This window comes from Heterodontus francisci, chromosome 7 (assembly GCF_036365525.1).
Source record: "Heterodontus francisci isolate sHetFra1 chromosome 7, sHetFra1.hap1, whole genome shotgun sequence".
Taxonomy (NCBI): domain Eukaryota; kingdom Metazoa; phylum Chordata; class Chondrichthyes; order Heterodontiformes; family Heterodontidae; genus Heterodontus; species Heterodontus francisci.
In genome coordinates, this window is record NC_090377.1 from 72,642,854 (window position 1) to 72,661,926 (window position 19,073).

The following is a 19,073-nucleotide window of genomic DNA, read 5'->3' on the forward strand; positions in this document are numbered from 1 at the left end:
GGCTGTAGTGTGCCTAATCGGTAAATGAGATTCTGTTCCTCGAGCTTGCATTGATGTTCATTGGAGCACTGCTGCAATCCCAGGACAGAGTTGTGAGTGTGAGAGCGGGGTGAGTGTTGAAATGGCAAGCAACCGGAAGCTCGGGGTCATGCGTTTGGACTCAGCGGAGGTGTTCTGCAAAGCGGTCACCCAGTCTGCTTTTGGTCTCCCCAATGTAGAGGAGAGCACATTGTGAGCAGCAAATACAGTATACTACATTGAAAGAAGTACAAGTAAATGGCTGCTTCACCTGAAAGGAGTGTTTGGGGCCTGGGATAGTGAGGAGAGAGGAGGTAAACAGGCAGGTATTACACCTCCTGCGATTGCAGGGGAAGTTGCCATGGGAAGGGGACAAGGTGTTGGGGGTAATGGAGGCCTAACCAGTCCCCATCCACTGCCACACTCCTCCGCCTGGTTGAACTTGTTCTCACATTGAACAATTTCTCCTTCAACTCCACTCACTTCGTTCAAGTAAAAGGTGTTGCTATAGGTACCCGCATGGGTCCTAGGTATGCCCGTCTTTTTGTGAGATATGTCGAACTTTCCTTGTTCCAGTCCTAGTCGGGCCCCCTCCCCCAAACCCTTTTTCGGGTACATTGATGACTGTATCGGTGCCATTTCCTGCTCCTGCCACAAACTGGAAAACTTTATCAACTTTGCTTCTAATTTCCACCCTTCTCTCACCTTTACATGGTCCATCTCCGACACTTCCTTTCCCTTCCTCGACTTCTCTGTCTCCATCTCTGGGGATAGGCTGTCTACTAATATCCATTATAAGCCCACCGACTCCCACAGCTACCTCGACTGCACTTCTTCACACCCTGCCTCCTATAAGGACTCCATTCCATTCTCCCATTTCTCCGTCTCTGACGCATCTGCTCTGATGATGCTACCTTCCATGACAGCTTCTGATCTGTCTTCCTTTTCCCTCAACCGAGGATTCCCCCACACTCTGGGGGAACTGTGACAGGGCCCTCAACCGTGTCCGACCCATTTCCCACACCTCTACCCTCACCACTTCCCCTCCCTCCCAGAACCGCAACAGGGTTCCCCTTGTCCTCAGTTTCCACTCCATCAGCCTCCATATCCAAAGGATCATCCTCTGCCATTTCCGCCACCTCCAGCGTGATATCACTACCAAATGCATCTTCCCCTCCCTTCCCCTGTCAGCATTCCGAAGGGATTGTTCCCTCCGTGATACCCTGGTCCACTTCTCCATTACCCCCAACACCTTGTCCCCTTCCCATGGCACCTTCCCCTACAAACGCAGGAGGTGTAATACCTGCCCATTGACTTCCTCTCTCCTCACTATCCCAGGCCCTAAACACTCCTTTCAGGTGAAGCAGCGATTTACTTGTACTTCATTCAATGTAGTATACTGTATTCGCTGCTCACAATGTGATCTCCTCTACATTAGGGAGACGAAACGCAGACTGGGTGACTGCTTTGCGGAACACCTCCGCTCAGTCCAAAAGCATGACCCGAGCTTCCGGTTGCTTGCCATTTCAACACTCCCCCGGCTCTCATGCTCACATCTCTGTCCTGGGATTGCTGCAGTGTTCCAGTGAACATCAATGCAAGCTCGAGGAACAGAATCTCATTTACTGATTAGGCACACTACAGCCTGCTGGACTGAACATTGAGTTCAATAATTTCAGAGCATGATGGGCCCCCCATTTTACTTTTATTTTTAGTTATTTTTTCTTTTTTCTTTTTGTTTTTTATCTTAGTTTGTTCAGTTTTCCTACCCACTGTTTTTTTTCATGTTTGTGCTTGTGGCTGTTCAGTTTTCAGTCCATTAACACCCTATCTGTACTAATGCTTTGTCTTTCAACACACCATTAATATATTGTTTGCCTTTGCTCCATGACCTTCTGGTCGGTATTCTCTGTGACCTTGTCCTATCTACACCTTTTCCTTTGTTATCTCTTGCCCCACCTCTGCTTTACTTGCTTATAACCTTTCACATTTCTAATATCTGCTAGTTCTGAAGAAGGGTCACTGACCTGAAACAGGAAATGGAGGCTCGCTGAACATCCCCACCCTCAATGATGGCAGAGTGTGGTACGTAAGTGCAAAAGAAGCACGTAATGATCTTCAGCCAGAAATACCAAGTGGATGTTCCATCTCTGCCTCCTCCTGAGGTTCCCCACCATCACAGAAGCCAATCTTCAGCCAATTCAATTCACTCCTCTTGATATCAAGAAACAGCTGAGCGCAGTGGATACAGCAAAGGCTATGGACCCTGATTACATACCAGCTTTAGTGCTGAAGACTGGTGCTTCAGAACTACCCTGCGCTAGCCAAGCTGTTCCAGTTGGTGAGGTGGTGGAGTAGTGGTATTGTCACTGGACTAGTAACCCAGAGGATCAGGCTACTGCTCTGGGGACGTGGGTTTGAATCCCACCATGGCAGATGGTGAAATTTGAATTCAATTAATCTGGAATTAAGAAGCTAGTCCAATGGTGACCATGAAACCATTGTTGATTGTTGTAAAAACCCATCTGGTTCACTCATGCCCTTTAGGGAAGGAAATCTGCTGTCCTTACCTGGACGAGCCTACTTGTGAGTCGAGACCCACAGCAATGTGGTTGACTCTTAAAATGGCCTCTGAAATGGCCTAGCAAGCCACTCAGTTGTATCAAACCACCAGAAAGTGTAAGAAAAGGAATGAAACCAGACGGACCACCTGGGATCATCCTAGGCACTGGAAACAACAATGTCAAACTTAGCCCTGTTGAACTTGTAAAGGCCTCCTTACCAATACCTGGGGACTGGTGACAAAATTGGGAGAGCTGTCCCACAGACGAGTCAAGCAACAGGCTGACATAGTCGTACTTACGGAATCATACCTTTCAGACAATGTCCCAGACCCACCATCACCATCCCTGGGAATATCCTGTCCCACCAGCAGGACAGACCCAGAAGAGGTGGCGGCACAATGGTATACAGTCAGGAGGGAGTTGCCCTGGGAGTCCTCAACATTGACTTTGGACCTCAGGAAGCCTCATGGTATCAGGTCACACTTGGGCAAGGAAACGTCCTACCAACCCCTGTCGGGTGATGAATCAGGGATTCTACATTGAACACCAATTGGAAGAAGCAATGAGGGTAGCAAGGGTATAGAATGTACTCTGGGTGGGGGACTTCAATGTCCATCACCAAGATTGGCTTGGTAGCACCACTACTGACTGAGCTGGCTGAGTCCTAAAGGACATAACTGCTAAATTGGGTCTGCAGTAGGTGGTGAGAGATCCAACAAGAGGGAAAAACATACTTGAACTCGGCCTCGCCAATCTACCTGTCGCAGATGCATCTGTCCATGACAGTATTGGTAGAAGTGACCACCACACAGGCCTTGTGGAGACAAAGTCCCATCTTCATGGTGAGGATACCCACCATCATGTTGTGTGGCACTACCACCGTGCTAAATGGGATAGATTTCGATCAGATCTAGCAACTCAAAACTGGCCATCCATGAGGCTCTGTGGGCCATCAGCAGCAACAGAATTGTATTCAACCACAATCTGTAATCTCATGGCCCGGCATATCCCCCACTCTACCATTACCATCAAGCCAGAGGACCAACCCTGGTTCAATGAAGAGTGCAGGAAGGCAAGCCAGGAGCAGCACCAGGCATACATAAAAATGAGGTGTCAGCCTGGTGAAGCTACAACACAGCGGAAGAAGCATGCAATAGACAAGGCTAAACGATCCCACAACCAGTGGATTACATTTAAGCTCTGCAGTCCTGCCACATAAGATCATAAGATCATAAGAACTAGGAGCAGGAGTAGGCCGTCCGGCCCCTCGAACCTGCTCCGCCATTCAATAAGATCATGGCTGATCTTTTCGTGGACTCAGATCCACTTACAGTAGAAATGAGGAATCAAGTGCACAAAGTGAGAGTGTTGGATAGTACTAGAGAAAGAAGTAGTACCATATGAGATAGGAGCAGGCTAAGAAGGATTACAGGGAATACAAAGACAGGTTTAGAATGCATGTATGTAAACACACGAAGTGTGGTGAATAAGGTTGGTGGGCTACAAGCAGAAAAAGCTGTGTGGGAATATGATGAAATAGCAACAACAGAGACATGGCTTAAAAATGGTGAAGACTGGGTGCTTCATTTTCAAGGATACAAAATGTTCAGAAAAAATAGCAAAGGAAGAAAAAGAGGTGGGGTGGCAGTACTCATTAGGGAAGACATTGTAGTGTTGGAAAGAGAGGATTTCCTTAAGGGGGCATGGACAGAATCCATTTGGTTAGAGTTGTGGAACAAGAAAGTTATGATCGCACAATTAGCAAATAGGCATGCAAATAGTGAGAGAAGCAAATCTGCAGGGAAATCACAGAGATGTGTAAGAACTCTAGAGTAGTGATATTGGGTGACTTTAATTACCCTAATATCGATTGGAATAATGTTAGAATAAAGAGAAAGGAGTGGGAAGCATATCTGAAATGTGTTCAGGAGAACTTCCTTAGCCAATATGTTCTTGGTCCAACTAGGAAGGAGGCATTGCTAGATCTGGTGCTGGGGATTGAGGTTGTGTCTGTGGTGGAACACTTAGAGAAGAGTGTTCACTGTATCATAAGGTTTAGATTAGTAATGGAGAAGAGCAAGGAACATTCTAAAATAGAGCTTCTAAGTTGGAAGAGGGCTAACTTCAATGGGATGAGAGGGGATCTAGCCAGGGTAAAATGGAAACAAAGACTGACAGGTAAAACTATAACAGAACAATGGGTGATCTTTAAGGAGGAGATATTTCAGGTGCAGGCTAGGTACATTACAACAAGGGCGAAAGGTAGGGGAACCAAAGCCAGGGCTCCTTGGATGACGAGAGAGATAGAGAATATGATGAAATTTTAAAAAGTATGTATGATGCATGTCAGGTGACTTCTTCATGTGAAAACCAGGCAAGATACAATAAGTTGAGGTGAAGAGGAAAATAAGACTGGCCAAGAGAGAATATGAGAATAGAATGGCAGTTAACATAAAACGGTAAGAGGTGGTTTGGGTCTTTTTAGGGACAAAGAGGGTGATATGTTCTTGGAAGCACAGGGCAAGGCTAGAAAACTTAATGAGTACTTTGTGTTGGTGTTTACTAAGGAAGAGGATGCTGACAAAATATTGTTAAAAGTGGAGATGATGGAGGTAATGGATGGGGTAAAAATTGATAGGCAGGATGTGCAGGAAAGTAAGGCGTGGCTACCCGACCAGATCCGACGTCATGTGTCAGGCTCGGGTCGGGTCAGGCTGGACGTGGACAGTACTGCCTTGCTCCAGGAAGTAATCTTCAAATAAACATTCAGGACATCAAGGCGGGAAACGTGCAGTCCGGATTCCGCACTCTACAGTAAAGCCTGGCTACCCGACCAAACCCGACTACGTGTGTCGGGTTTGTGACGGGTCGGGCATTTAAAAAAATTAAAGGACTTGGGGCCTGGGTTGGGTTCGGGTTGGCTGTTCTCGTGTCGGGCCCAGGTCAGGTTTTAATTTTATACCCAAGCCAGGCTTTACTGGAAAGGCTGACTATGCATAGAGTGGATAATTGCCTGGTCCGGATGGCTTACATCCCAGGTTACTAAAGGAAGTGGAGTTGGAGATAGCAGAAGGGCTTGCCATAAACTTCCGATCTTCCCTGGATACAGGGGAGGGCTAGAAGATTGGAAAATGGCAAATGTGGCACCGTTATTCAAGAAAGGGTGTAGGACATTCCTATTAACTACAGGTAGGTTAGTTGAATATCAGTGGTGGGTAAGCTATGAGAAACAATAATTAGGGAAATAATCAACAGTCACTTGGAGAGGTTTGAGTTAATTAAGGAAAGCCAGCTTGGATTTGTACAGGGCAGATCATGCTTGTGTAATCTAATTGAATTTTTTGTTGAAGTAACAGAGAAGGTTGATGAAGGGAGTGTGGTGGATATTGTCTATATGGATTTTAAGAAAGCCATTGACAGAGTACCACATAAAAGGCTGGTTAACAAAATTGAGGTTCATGGAATAGGAGGGTCAGTGTCCACTTGGTTAAAAAAATTGGCTTAAGGACGGAAAACAGTGAGTCATGTTAAATGGTTGGAGGATAGTAGACAGTGGAGTTCATCAAGGATCAGTGCTAGGGTCACTGCTTTTTTTGATATATATAAATGACTTGGATATTGGTATACAGAATAAAATTCCAAATTTTGCCAATGATACCAAACTTGGAGGTGTGGCATACAGTGAGGATCGATACTAATTGACTGCAACAGGACATAGATAGGCTAACAGAATGGACAGATAAGTGGCAGATGGAAGTTAATACAGAGGTGATGCATTTTGGCAGAAGGGATAGGAAGACGCAATATAGATTTAATGGCACAGTTCTAAAGTGTGTGCAGAGACAGAAGGACCTGGAGGTTCATGCACATAGATTTTTGAACATGGCAGGCTATATTGAGAGAGTAATTAGCAAAACGTATGGGATCTTGGACTTCATAAATAGAGGTATTGAGTACAAAAGCAGTGAGGGAAGTTGTGAGGGGGGGTTAGCTGTACATCATGATAGAGTTGAATGTGCCATGCCAGTCACCTTTCCTGCCCTGATTAGGTCATTGAATGTCTTCCAGCACTGTATCCAGGAGCGTGGCACCTCACTCCTGCTGCTGACCTCCTCAGCCACTTCCAACTATGCCTCTGCTTGTTTTCGGAGGCAAGTTCTTCTTCCCATCCGCAGGGAACAGAATCTCCCTGCAGACCCTTACAGCTCACAGCATCATGTTCAGCGATGCATCGCTGAAGTGTAGTGCTGCCTTGCTACGTTGTGTCTGCATTCCTGCAGCTTCTGACTGTATCTGAAGATCTCTACCCATGCTTTAACTCTGATCCTCGCATGGTCCCTTTAAATACGTCAGCTGAAATAGACTTCTGTGGGTCATTATCATGTCCACTCACTCCAATTGGTCAGGAAATAGGAAGTCAGATGCAAGTACAGCGGCTGCATTAAAAAAAACACTGTCAAATGCACTGTTCAAAATTCCAGGTTCCTAATGCGTTGCCCAGCTCTCCCCACTGCGAGCGGGACGGAACGTTAAAATTCAGCCCTATATGTTCCTATGCCAGATCTGGCTGGACGACATAAAGCACTATCAGGTCCTGCTGTCATCTGCTAAAACTGCTCACTATTCCAGGATCACCCTGGAATGCAAAGATAACCCCCCAGTTTCTTTTCTGTACTGCAAACCATCTTCTTAAACTCCTGTCCCCTCTCTCCTCCACCTTCACCTGCAACAATAAGTGCGAGGAGCTCATGGACTTGTTGTCACTAAGGTCGACATTATCTAATCATCTGCCTCTGCTGTGCTCCTCCCTTCCACTAGCCCACCAGGCCAAACCTCCTCTGAAGTTTCCTCCCTACCTTCTTTTGTTTCTCTCCTATCTCCCCTCATGCCCTCTCCTAGCTCATCTTCTCCATGAGACCCACCTCTTGCTCCCTCAACCCGATTCCCACTAAACTGCTGACCACCCAATTTCTCTCTTAGTCCCTGTGTTAGCCAATATTGTTAATGGTTCTCTGTCTTCAGCTGTTGTTCCTCTCTTCTCTAAATCTGCCATCATCACCCACTCCTCAAAAAAACAACCCTTGACCACACCATCCTTGTAAACTACTGGCACATCTCAAGCCTCCCTTTCCTGCCCAAAGTCTTTGAATGTGTTGTTGCCTCCCAAATTTGTTCCCATCTTTCCTGGACTCCATGTTTGAATCCCTTCAATCAGGTTTCCACCCCTGCCACAGTACTGAAACAGCTGTTATCAAAGTCACCTATGTAACTGTGACAAAGGCAAACTATTGTTCCTCATCGTTCTTAGCCTGTCTGCAGCCTTTGACACAGTTGACCACACCATCCTCCTCCAACTCTTCTCCACTGCCGTCTAACTGGGTAGGACTGTTCTCACCTGGTTCCATTCTTATCTATCTAATCGTAGCCAGAGTATCCTTGCAATGACTTCTCTTCCTGCTCCCACACTTTTACCTCTGGTGTCCCCCAAAGATCGATCCTTGGCCCCCTCCTATTACTCATCTACATGCTGCCCCTCAGCAACATCATCCAAAAGCACAGTGTTTGTTTTCACATGTACGCTGCCAAAACCCAGGTCTATCTCACCACCACCCCTCTCAACTCCTCCACTTTTGCTAAAAAATCAGACCGCTTGTCTTACATCCAGTACTGGATGAGCAGATATTTCACAAGAGCACAAGAAATAGGAGCAGGAGTAGACCATATAGCCTAACGAGCCTGCTCCGCCATTCAAATCAATCATGGCTGATCTTGGGATTCAACTCCCCTTTCCCGCCCGCTTGCCAGACCCCTTGATTCCCTGAGAGACCAAAAATCTGTCTGTCCCAACCTTAAATATATTCAACAATGGAACATCCACAACCCTCTGGAGTAGAGAATTTCAAAGATTCACAACCCTTTGAGTGAAGTAATTTCTCCTCATCTGAGTCCTAAATGATCGGCCCCTTATCCTGAGACTGTACCCCAGTGTTTTAGATTCCCCTACCAGTGGAAACAATCTCTGTGTCTACCCTATCCAGCCCCTTTAGAATCTTATATGTTTCAATGACAGCACTTCTCATTCTTCTAAACTCCAGAGGATACAGGTCCAATTTACTTAGTTTCTTATCATAGGATACCCCAGGGACCAATCTAGTGAACCTTTGCTGAAATGCCTCCAATGCAAGTGTATCTTTTCTTAAATGTGGAGACCAAAACTGCACACAGTATTCCAGAGGTGGCCTTGCCAAAACCCTGTACAATTGTAGCAATGCTTCCTTATTCCTGTACTCCAATCCCCTTGCAATAAAAGGCCAACATGCCATTTGCCTTCCTAATTGTTTGCTGTACCTGTATGCTAACTTTCTGCGTTCCTTGTACAAGCACACACAAGTCTCTTTGAACATCGACACTTACAAGTTTCACACCTTTTAAAAATATTCTGCTTTTCTATTCTTATGACCAAAGTGCATAACTTCATACTTCCCTACATTATACTGCATCTGCCATCTTATTTCCCACTCACTTAACCTGTCTATATCTCTTTGCAGCCTCTCTCTGTCATCCCTACAGCTTACCTTTCTACCTACCTTTGTATCATCAGCAAACTTAGATACATTTCTCTCTGTCTCTTCATCTAAGTCATTATATAGATTGTAAATATTTGAGGCCCCAGCACTGATCCTTGTGGCACTCCACTATTTACTGCCTGCCAACTTGAAAATGCCCAGTTAGTGCCCACTCGTTGCTTCCTGTCTGTTAACCAATCATCTTTCCATTTCCTCCAATTGATTATTGGGAAGACTGAGGCCATTGCTTTGGGTCCCCGTTCCAAACTCCATTCCCTAGTGACCCTCTCCCTGGCAACAGTCTGAGACTAAACCAGCCTATTCGCAACCTTGGTCATATTTGACCTTGAGATAAGCTTCTGACCACATATATGCGCCATCACTATGACAGCCTATTTCCACCTCCGTAATGTCACCTGAATTCGCCCTGTCAACAAAGAACAAAGAACAGTACAGCACAGGAACAGGCCATTCGGCCCTCCAAGCCTGCGCCGATCTTGATGCCTGCCTAAACTAACACCTTCTGCACTTCCGGGGCCCATATCCCTCTATTCCCTTCTTATTCATATATTTGTCAAGATGTCTCTTAAACGTCGCTATCGTATATGCTTCCACCACCTCCCCTGGCAGCAAGTTCCAGGCACTCACTACCCTCTGTGTAAAAAAACCTGCCTCGCACATCCCCTCTAAACTTTGCCCCTTTGCTCTAAACTTAAACCTATGTCCCCTAGTAACTGACTCTTCCACCCTGGGAAAAAGCTTCTGACTATCCATTCTGTCCGTGCCGCTCATAACTTTGTAAACCTCTATCATGTCGCCCCTCCACCTCCGTCATTCCAGTGAAAACAATCCAAGTTTTTCCAACCTCTCCTCATAGCTAATGCCCTCCAGACCAGGCAACATCCTGATAAACCTCCTCTGTACCCTCTCCAAAGCCTCCACGTCCTTCTGGTAGTGTGGCGACCAGAATTGCACGCAATATTCTAAGTGTGGCCTAACTAAGGTTCTGTACAGCTGCAACAAGACTTGCCAATTTTTAAACTCAGTGCCCCGACCGATGAAGGCAAGCATGCCGTATGCCTTCTTGACTACCTTATCCACCTGCGTTGCCACTTTCAGTGACCTGTGGACCTGTACGCCCAGATCTCTCTGCCTGTCAATACTCCTAAGGGTTCTGCCATTTACTGTATACTTCCCACCTGCATTAGACCTTCCAAAATGCATTACCTCACATTTGTCCGGATTAAACTCCATCTGCCATTTCTCCACCCAAGTCTCCAACCGATCTATATCCTGCTGTATCCTCTGACAATCCTCATCATTATCCGCAACTCCACCAACCTTTGTGTCATCCGCAAACTTACTAATCAGACCAGCTACATTTTCCTCCAAATCATTTATATATACTACAAACAGCAAAGGTCCCAGCACTGATCCCTGCGGAACACCACTAGTCACATCCCTCCATTCAGAAAAACACCTATCCACTGATACCCTCTGTCTTCTATGACCGAGCCAGTTCTGTATCCATCTTGCCAGCTCACCTCTGACCCCGTGTGACTTCACCTTTTTTACCAGTCTGCCATGCGGGACCTTGTCAAAGGCTTTACTAAAGTCCATATAGATAACATCCACTGCCCTTCCTTCATCAATCATCTTCGTCACTTCCTCAAAAAACTCAATCAAATTCGTAAGACACGACCTCCCCTTCATAAAACCATGCTGTCTCTCGCTAATAAGTTTATTTGTTTCCAAATGGGAGTAAATCCTGTCCCGAATAATCCTCTCTAATATTTTCCCTACCACTGACGTAAGGCTCACCGGCCTATAATTTCCTGGATTATCCTTGCCACCCTTCTTAAACAAAGGCAGCAATTTCTTCCCTTGCCTCCCTCAGTATTCTAGGGTAGATCCCATCAGGCCCTGGGGACTTATCTACCTTAATGCTTTGCAAGACACCCAACACCTCCTCCTTTTTGATAATGAGATGACTGAGACTATCTGCACTCCCTTCCCTAGGCTCATCATCCACCAAGTCCTTCTCTTTGGTGAATACTGATGCAAAGTACTCATTTAGCACCTCGCCCATTTCCTCTGGCTCCACACATAGATTCCCATCTCTGTCCTTGAGTGGGCCAACCCTTTCCCTGGTTACCTCTTGCTCTTTATATATGTATAAAAAGCCTTGGGATTTTCCTTAATACTGTTTGCCAATGACTTTTCATGACCCCTTTTAACCCTCCTAACTCCTTGCTTAAGTTCCTTCCTACTGTCTTTATATTCCTCAAGTGCTTCATCTGTTCCTAGCCTTCCAGCCCTTACAAATGCTTCCTTTTTCTTTTTGACTAGGCTCACAATATCCCTTGTTATCCAAGCTTCCCGAAACTTGCCAAACTTGTCTTTTTTCCTCATAGGAACATGCTGGTCCTGGATTCTAATCAGCTGACGTTTGAAAGACTCCCACATGTCAGATGTTGACTTACCTTCAAACAGCCGCCCCCAATCTAAATTCTTCAGTTCCTGCCTAATATTGTTATAATTAGCCTTCCCCCAATTTAGCACCTTCATCCGAGGACTACTCTTATCCTATCCACAAGTACCTTAAAACTTATGGAATTATGGTCACTGCTCCCGAAATGCTCCCCCACTGAAACTTCAACCACCTGGCCGGGCTCATTCCCCAATACCAGGTCCAGAATGGCCCCATCCCTAGTTGGACTATCTACATACTGTTTCAAGAAGCCTTCCTGGATGCTCCTCACAAATTCTGCCCCATCCAAGCCCCTCTAGCACTAAGTGAGTCCCAGTCAATATTGGAGAAGTTAAAATCACCCACCACCACAGCCCTGTTGCCTTTTACATCTTTCCAAAATCTGTCTACATATCTGCTCCTCTACCTTCCGCTGGCTGTTGGGAGGCCTGTAGTAAACCCCCAACATCGTGACTGCACCCTTCCTATTCCTGAGCTCCACCCATATTGCCTCGCTGCATGACCCCTCTGAGGTGTCCTCCCGCAGTACAGCTGTGATATTCTCCTTAACCAGTAATGCAACTCCCCCACCCCTTTTACATCCCCCTCTATCCTGCCTGAAGCTTCTAAAGCCTGGAACATTTAGCTGCCAATCCTGCCCTTCCCTCAACCAAGTCTCTGTAATAGCAACAACATCATATTTCCAAGTACTAATCCAAGCTCTAAGTTCATCTGCCTTACCTGTTATACTTCTCACATTGAAACAAATGCACTTCAGACCACTGTGCTCAGCAACATCTCCCTGCCTGCTCTTCCTCTTAGTCCTACTGGCCTTATTTACTATGTCCTCCTCATTTATTTCACTAGCTGTCCTACTGCTCTGGTTCCCACCCCCCTGCCACACTAGTTTAAACACTCCCGAGTGACGCTAGCAAACCTTGCAGCCAGGATATTAGTGCCCTTCCAGTTTAGATGCAACCCGTCCTTCTTGTACAGGTCCCATCTGTCCCTGAAGAGAACACAATGGTCCAGATATCTGAAACCCTCCCTTCTACACCAGCTGCTCAGCCACGTGTTTAGCTGCACTATCTTCCTATTTCTAGCCTCACTGGCATGTGGCACAGGGAGTAATCCAGAGATTACAACCCTAGAGGTCCTGTTTTTTGACTTACTACCTAACTCCCTAAACTCCCCCTGCAGGACCTCATCACTCTTCCTGCCTATGTCGTTAGTACCGATGTGTACCACAACCTCTGGCTGTTCACCCTCCCCCTTCAGAATGCCCCCTGTCCGTTCAGAGACATCCCACCTCATCAGTTGCTGAAACCCTTCATGCCTCTGTTACCTGTAGATGTGACTATTCCAACGCACTCCTGGCTGCTCTCCTACATTCTACTCTCCGTAAGCAAATCCCATTCTCAATCACCCTTGTGCTCAGTGACCTACATTGGCCATAAGAATATAAGAAATAGGAGCAGGAGTAGGCCATTCAGCCCCTCAAGCCCGCCCCGCCATTCAATAAGATCATGGCTGATTTGCCCTAGACCTCAACTCCTCTTTTCGTGCCAGCTCTTCATAGCCCTCAACTCCCCGATATTTCAAAAATCTATCTACCTCCCCTTTAAATACTTTCAGTGATCTCCCGACCAAACAACCTCTTGAGTTTAAGATTCTCATCCTGGTTCTCAAATTCCTCAATGGCCTTCCCCTTCTCTAACTCGGTAATCATCTCCAGCTCCATAACTCTCCAAAATATCTGTGCTGCTCTGATTCTGGCCTCTTGAGCATCCCCGATTTTAGCTGCTCCACAGGTGGCCACACCTTCAGTTGTTTAGGACCCAAGCTCTGGAATTCCCTCCCTAAAACTCTCCACCACTGTACTTTGCTTTCCGCCTTAAAGACACTCCTTAAAACCTACCTCTTTGACCAAGCCCTCGGTTATCTGACCTGATATCTCCTTATGTGACTCTGTGTCATATTTTGTTTTATAATGCTCTTGCAAAGCACCTTGGGACATTTTATTATGTTAAAGGCGCTATATAAATATAAGTTGTTGTATGCACTGTTACATAATGTGCTCTAATTCTGCATGTGAACATATAGAATATGCCACATTTACTGAAATACTAATTTTTCCAAGCAAATGTTTTTATTAAAAAAAACTATGTTCGGGAGGATGTATAATATAATGTAACAGATTTGCAATTAGTCCTAACAACCCAGAAAACAAATCAATATTTGCCTATGATTTGCACCCTAAAGTGGTGAAGCATTAATGCGTTCTCATAAAGCCCAAGAAAGTAGGTTTCCGGAATCAGGAAGGTCACATAACAAGGTGCTGATTGCCATTGATATGTTTCCCCTGAAGAAGAAATAAGGGAAAATCTGAATGCTGGTCAACAAATGCAGTTCTCATGATCCTCAGATGACCTACATATAATAGCAGTTGTAAACAAGAGCATAATCATTTACCATGCAGTCTGGACTATAAGTTGTCAGTAAAGATGCTCCTGAATTCCCTGATAATTAAGTGTAGCAAATTTAAGCTGGCATTCAATTGTTGGTGATTTGTAGAACCTGCTTTAGCAAAATGAAATGGGGGAATGATTCAAGGTTCACCTCACACCCTCCCCCCACCCCCCCCCCCCCCCACCCCAAAAAAAAAGCAGTAGAAATGAGGTACTAGCAGCACTGACATATGCCTGAAAAAAACATTGCCATTTATGTCTGGAATGCATGGAATGAATGGAACCCAGGAAAAAAAGTGACAATTGTTTTATTTATTCTATTTTAATTTTTATTCTATTCTGAACCAGCTTTCTACTCTAATGTCAGAACTGATCATTTCTTTTGTTATTATTTATAGCCAGATAGCAGATTCCAGTGGACTGCAAGTATGCCCGTATTTCATTGGCCATGGGATAGGCTCATATTTTCATGGACATCCTGAAATTTGGCATCATGGTAAGTTTTTTTTCACTGTGATTGCTCGGTTGCAATAATAATTTACATAAATACTTAACCTTTAACCAAAGTGTTTCTTTTTATTATTTAATCATGCCTTGAAGTACAGAATAGAAAAGAATTAAATGGATTCCAAATAGTATTTTATATGTACAAAAGCAAAATACTGTGGATGCTGGAAATCTGAAACAAAGAAAGAAAATGCTGGAAATACTCAGCAGGTCAGGCAGCATCTGTGGAAAGACAGGGTTAACATTTCAAGTCAACATTAACTCTGTTTTTCTCTCCACAGATCCTGCCTGACCTGAGTATTTCCAGCATTTTCTCTTTGCATTTTATGTAGCTTACTTGTTTCATTCCTACACCTGGTAAGTGTTATGAATATAATGTTCTGTCTTATTCTACTAGATATGGACTATTGTATAGGTAAAGATCAAATCAACTGCAGATCATTGTGTACAATCACCCACGATATTGCTGATGGACAAGGGGACACAGGTTCAAACTAGGAAGAAACTTTTCTAGGACTGATGGCAAGAGGTTCTTCCTCACAAGAGTGATCAACACACAGAATGATTTTCCAAGTTTGGTACTAGAAGCACAAACACTGATACAATTTTGGAAGCAGTTGGTTGCCATGATAGGGGAGTAGAGGGGAGTGGGAGCAAGGGACTGTAGGGTTTATCTGGATGGGTAAGCTAAGGTGAGCTGAATGGCCTTCCTCATCTTTATATTGTTTATCTTTCTATATAAATATCTGTTTATCTCTCATTCTCTAAATCTTTCTGTTTCCATCTCTACCTTTCTGTATTTCTTTAGTTCTTTCTCTTTCCTTCTTTAGCATTTTTGTCACTGCCATTATGATTTTGAAACACTTTCTCTTTTCTCTGTATCTTGATCTTTCTGTTTGCCTCTTTCTGTATGTCTATCCTTCTACAAGAGTTATTAACACACAGAATGGACTTGTCTCTGTTCAGCATGTGTCATATTGTCTAAGACTGGAATTTTACGGTGGGTGGCGGGGGGGGGCTCCTGTCCACAGCCGAAATGTTGGTGGCGAGCCCGCCTTTGCAGGGCCTTGGGATCCAGACTGGATTTTACGCTCCCTGGGCCCTTAATTGGTTTTGGGCGGGTCTTCCACCTCTTTGAGGCAGGAAGTCCACCTAATGGAGCTGCCGGCCAATCAGCAGGCCGGCACTCCTTAGGCCCAGCAGCACCACCGGGAGCGGTGGCCACCGCTAGGACTACACCCAGCTTCAGGGTGAAGATGAAGGATGACCCCGGAAAGAAGGTAAGTTTTTAGGGCCTCACCAGGGACAATTGGGCAGGCCCTGGCGATGTAGGGGGGCAGGGGGCCAGTTGGGACTTTGGAGGCGGCCCTCCGTGGGGCGCAGGGTACCCGATCAGGAGGCACTCTCCCCCGCCCCCCCCCCCCCCCAGCCAGCCAGAAGGCCGCCTAGTTTCATCAGGTGGGCTTTCTGAGGCCTCAGCTGCCCTCCTGCCAAGCATAAAATACCCGTGGCGGAAGCAGAGACCCTTAAGTGGCAATTGATTGGCCACTTAGGGCCTTGATTGGCTTGGGGCTTAAACTGGCAACGGAGGTGGGAGTGGGTGGTGAAGGGCCCCCCAGCCTCCCACTCCATTTTACGCCCCACCACCCCACCACCAGCCCGCTCTTTTGGGGGTCATAAAATTCCGGTTTATATGTCTGTCGATCTATAGCTGAGTACATCTTTTTCTGTGTTCTCTGTTTACCGTTCTGTCTCTTTTTTAATTTGTTTTCCTTCCTTTTTCCTCATCTCTTATTTTCTGTAGGTTTTCATTTCGAATTTGCTATGCATTTGTTTTTGAGAGGCAGGTTGTTTTGTTTGGAAAAGTCAGCATACAAATATGCACCAACCAGGGTGAAAAAAACGGGCTGGATTTTAAGGAGCTCTCGATGTCATGATCTGTGGTGGGAGGTGCCTGAAGATGGCTGCGGATGAGGCCCACCATGGACTTCAACGCCGGCAGGGCCCAGCCCACTCCTCCCGAGTCTCCGTGGCGGCTTCCCCGCTGGGTGATGGGACCAAAATTAACATATTCAAATCAGTAAAATTAATAATTTTAAATACACTTACCTGAGATCTTGAGGGCCCGCCCCACCCGCGAAGCATGACGCCGATGGGGAGGGGAGAGGAGGTAAGTTTATCAGTGCGGAACGGGGGGAACTGGGTCAAATACACGTAACGGATGTAGGGGATGGTGGGAAAGGTTGAACCTTAAACTTTGTGCAGTTTGGTGGGGGAAGGTCAGATGTAAAAAGTAAGTGTTTCAGCGGGGGAAAGGGAAAATACTTATTGTAATTATTGGGGGCATGGGAAAGGGGCATAAGCAATTTATTTATTTACTTTAGGGGGGGATCTTGCTTTAAAAATTTAAATATGCCAGCAGGGCTGGCTGCCCTTTAAAAATGGCGCCAGTGCCTGCGCACAGGCAGCTGACGCCATTACCGGCGACGGACAGTCAGCCCCCTCCACGTGATTGGGGGGGGGGGAGAGCGGGTCGGGCCGCCCTGGCTATTTAAATGAGCCACCATGATCGTGTGGGCCGCCATTTTTTGAGCTCGCCACCGATCTCTGCAGCGGGGTTATAAAATCCAGTCCAACAGCACTGAGGGGTACTGAGCTTTGCGATTATGGATGTATGGACAAAGAAGAGGAATGATGAAAAACATTATGGCCACCATTGCAACTGCTACTGAGAGACAAAAAAGCAATACTGATGAGTACTGAGCTCCCAGTCAGTGCACTCATAAGACATAGAACACATCACAACCCAAGCTCAACCCAAAGATCTTAACCTCAAGTATTCAACAGAAGCAAGCTTGGCAGTTTGAGAAAGGGGAAAATTGTTGGAAGTATTAGAAGATTAAATGGATATATTTATAGCAACAACAACAACTTGTATTTATGTAGCGCTATCACAGGAACAATGAGCAAACAAAATTTGAAACTGAGCCATATAAGGAAATATTATAACAGGTGTCCAAAGGCTTGGTCAAAGAGGTAGGTTTTAAAGAGTGGCTTAAAGGAGGAGAGAGGCAGAGAAGTTTAGTGAGGGAATTCCACAGCTTAGGGCCTAGGCAACTGAAGGCATGGCCATCAAGGATGGAAAGAAAAAAAATTGTAAGTAAGTAAGTATTGTGATTTATTTTATGAATTGTTAACTATTAATATGCTTATTATATATTATAGAGCAGTAGGGGAAGCAGGGATGTCTGCTGAAAAGATTCTTTCATGAATGTGATTAATTCATTTTCTCAATGGAAAGTTTTCTGAAATATAATCAAACAATTCCTCTTATGCTTGGCTCAAAATTCACATTCATCGGAAAGCAACCAATCAGCATGCTTTGCAACTTGTGGGCCAGTCAGGCATGTGCCAGCTGCAAAACTTCATTATACAGAATGCTCAAAACTGCTCACCTTGCATTCTACTCACTAAATACAGTTACTGTGCACAAGTTAATGGTATTCACTAATTTTACAAATTCAAATAGTTAAAATATTGCCACTCGCCACACAAGATTCCTACTGTCAGAAAATATTTTAGTTAAAGCAATTTTTTAAAGGACAGCCAGCCCTGCAGGCATATTTAAAATTGCAGGAAATAATGGTGTATAGGTGTAGTAAGCCAGAAGCTCTATGTTAACTGAGTAAACCACAGTTTATATAAGACTTTGAATACTGTTACAGCCATTCTCATTATATGGATGAGATAAAAAGAAAAACTGCAGAATGGTTCTGATGACAGGTCTATAAACAGAACATTAGTTTATCTTTTCTCTTTTTAGATACCAACACATCTGCTATGTATTTTCAGAATTCTGTGTTCTTACTTCCTATAAATTACAATTTTTTAGAAAAACTAACATGAATGGGGATTATGCAAAACAACTACAACAACATATATTTATATGGTACCTTTAATGTAATAGAATATCCCAAGGCGCTTTACAGAAGCATTGTAAAGCAAAGTATGACAGGAAGCCACCAAAGGAGACCTTGCAGAAGCTCAACGCCAACTCACAGACACTGCTTCCTACCTCCTTCTGGACCATGACTCCACCACCGAACATCAAGCCACCGTCCAAAGGACTGGCACTGACCTCATCTCCTCTGGAGATCTTCCCTCTACAGCTTCCAACCTCATAGACCCGCAACCCCAGACAGCCCGCTTCTACCTCCTTCCCAAAATCCACAAACAGGACTGTCCCGGCAGACCCATTGTGTCAGCCTGCTCCTGCCCCACTGAATTTATTTCTTTCTATCTTGACTCTATCTTTTCTCTGCTGGTCCAGTCTCTTCCCACTTACATCCGTGACTCTTCTGACGCCCTACGTCATTTTGACAATTTCCAGTTTCCTGGTCCCAACTGCCGCCTCTTCACTATGGACGTCCAATCGCTCTACACCTCCATCCCCCACCAGGACGGTTTGCGGGCTCTCCGC

At 45.3% G+C, this 19,073-nt stretch overlaps 1 protein-coding gene across 5 annotated transcripts in view; it reads left to right on the forward strand.

Annotated features, from left to right (window-relative positions):
* metap1d (methionyl aminopeptidase type 1D (mitochondrial)) overlaps positions 1–19,073 on the forward strand; it is a 185,487-nt gene that overhangs the window by 142,027 nt on the left and 24,387 nt on the right. For 4 of the 5 annotated variants that reach the window (XM_068035408.1, XM_068035409.1, XM_068035413.1 and 1 more), the window contains one exon: positions 14,485–14,582. In XM_068035408.1, coding sequence (XP_067891509.1) covers positions 14,485–14,582 — 98 coding nt within the window. Of the gene's footprint in view, positions 1–14,484; positions 14,583–14,874; positions 14,944–19,073 lie in introns of those variants that run through there. The other variant, XM_068035410.1, reaches the window with a different exon arrangement.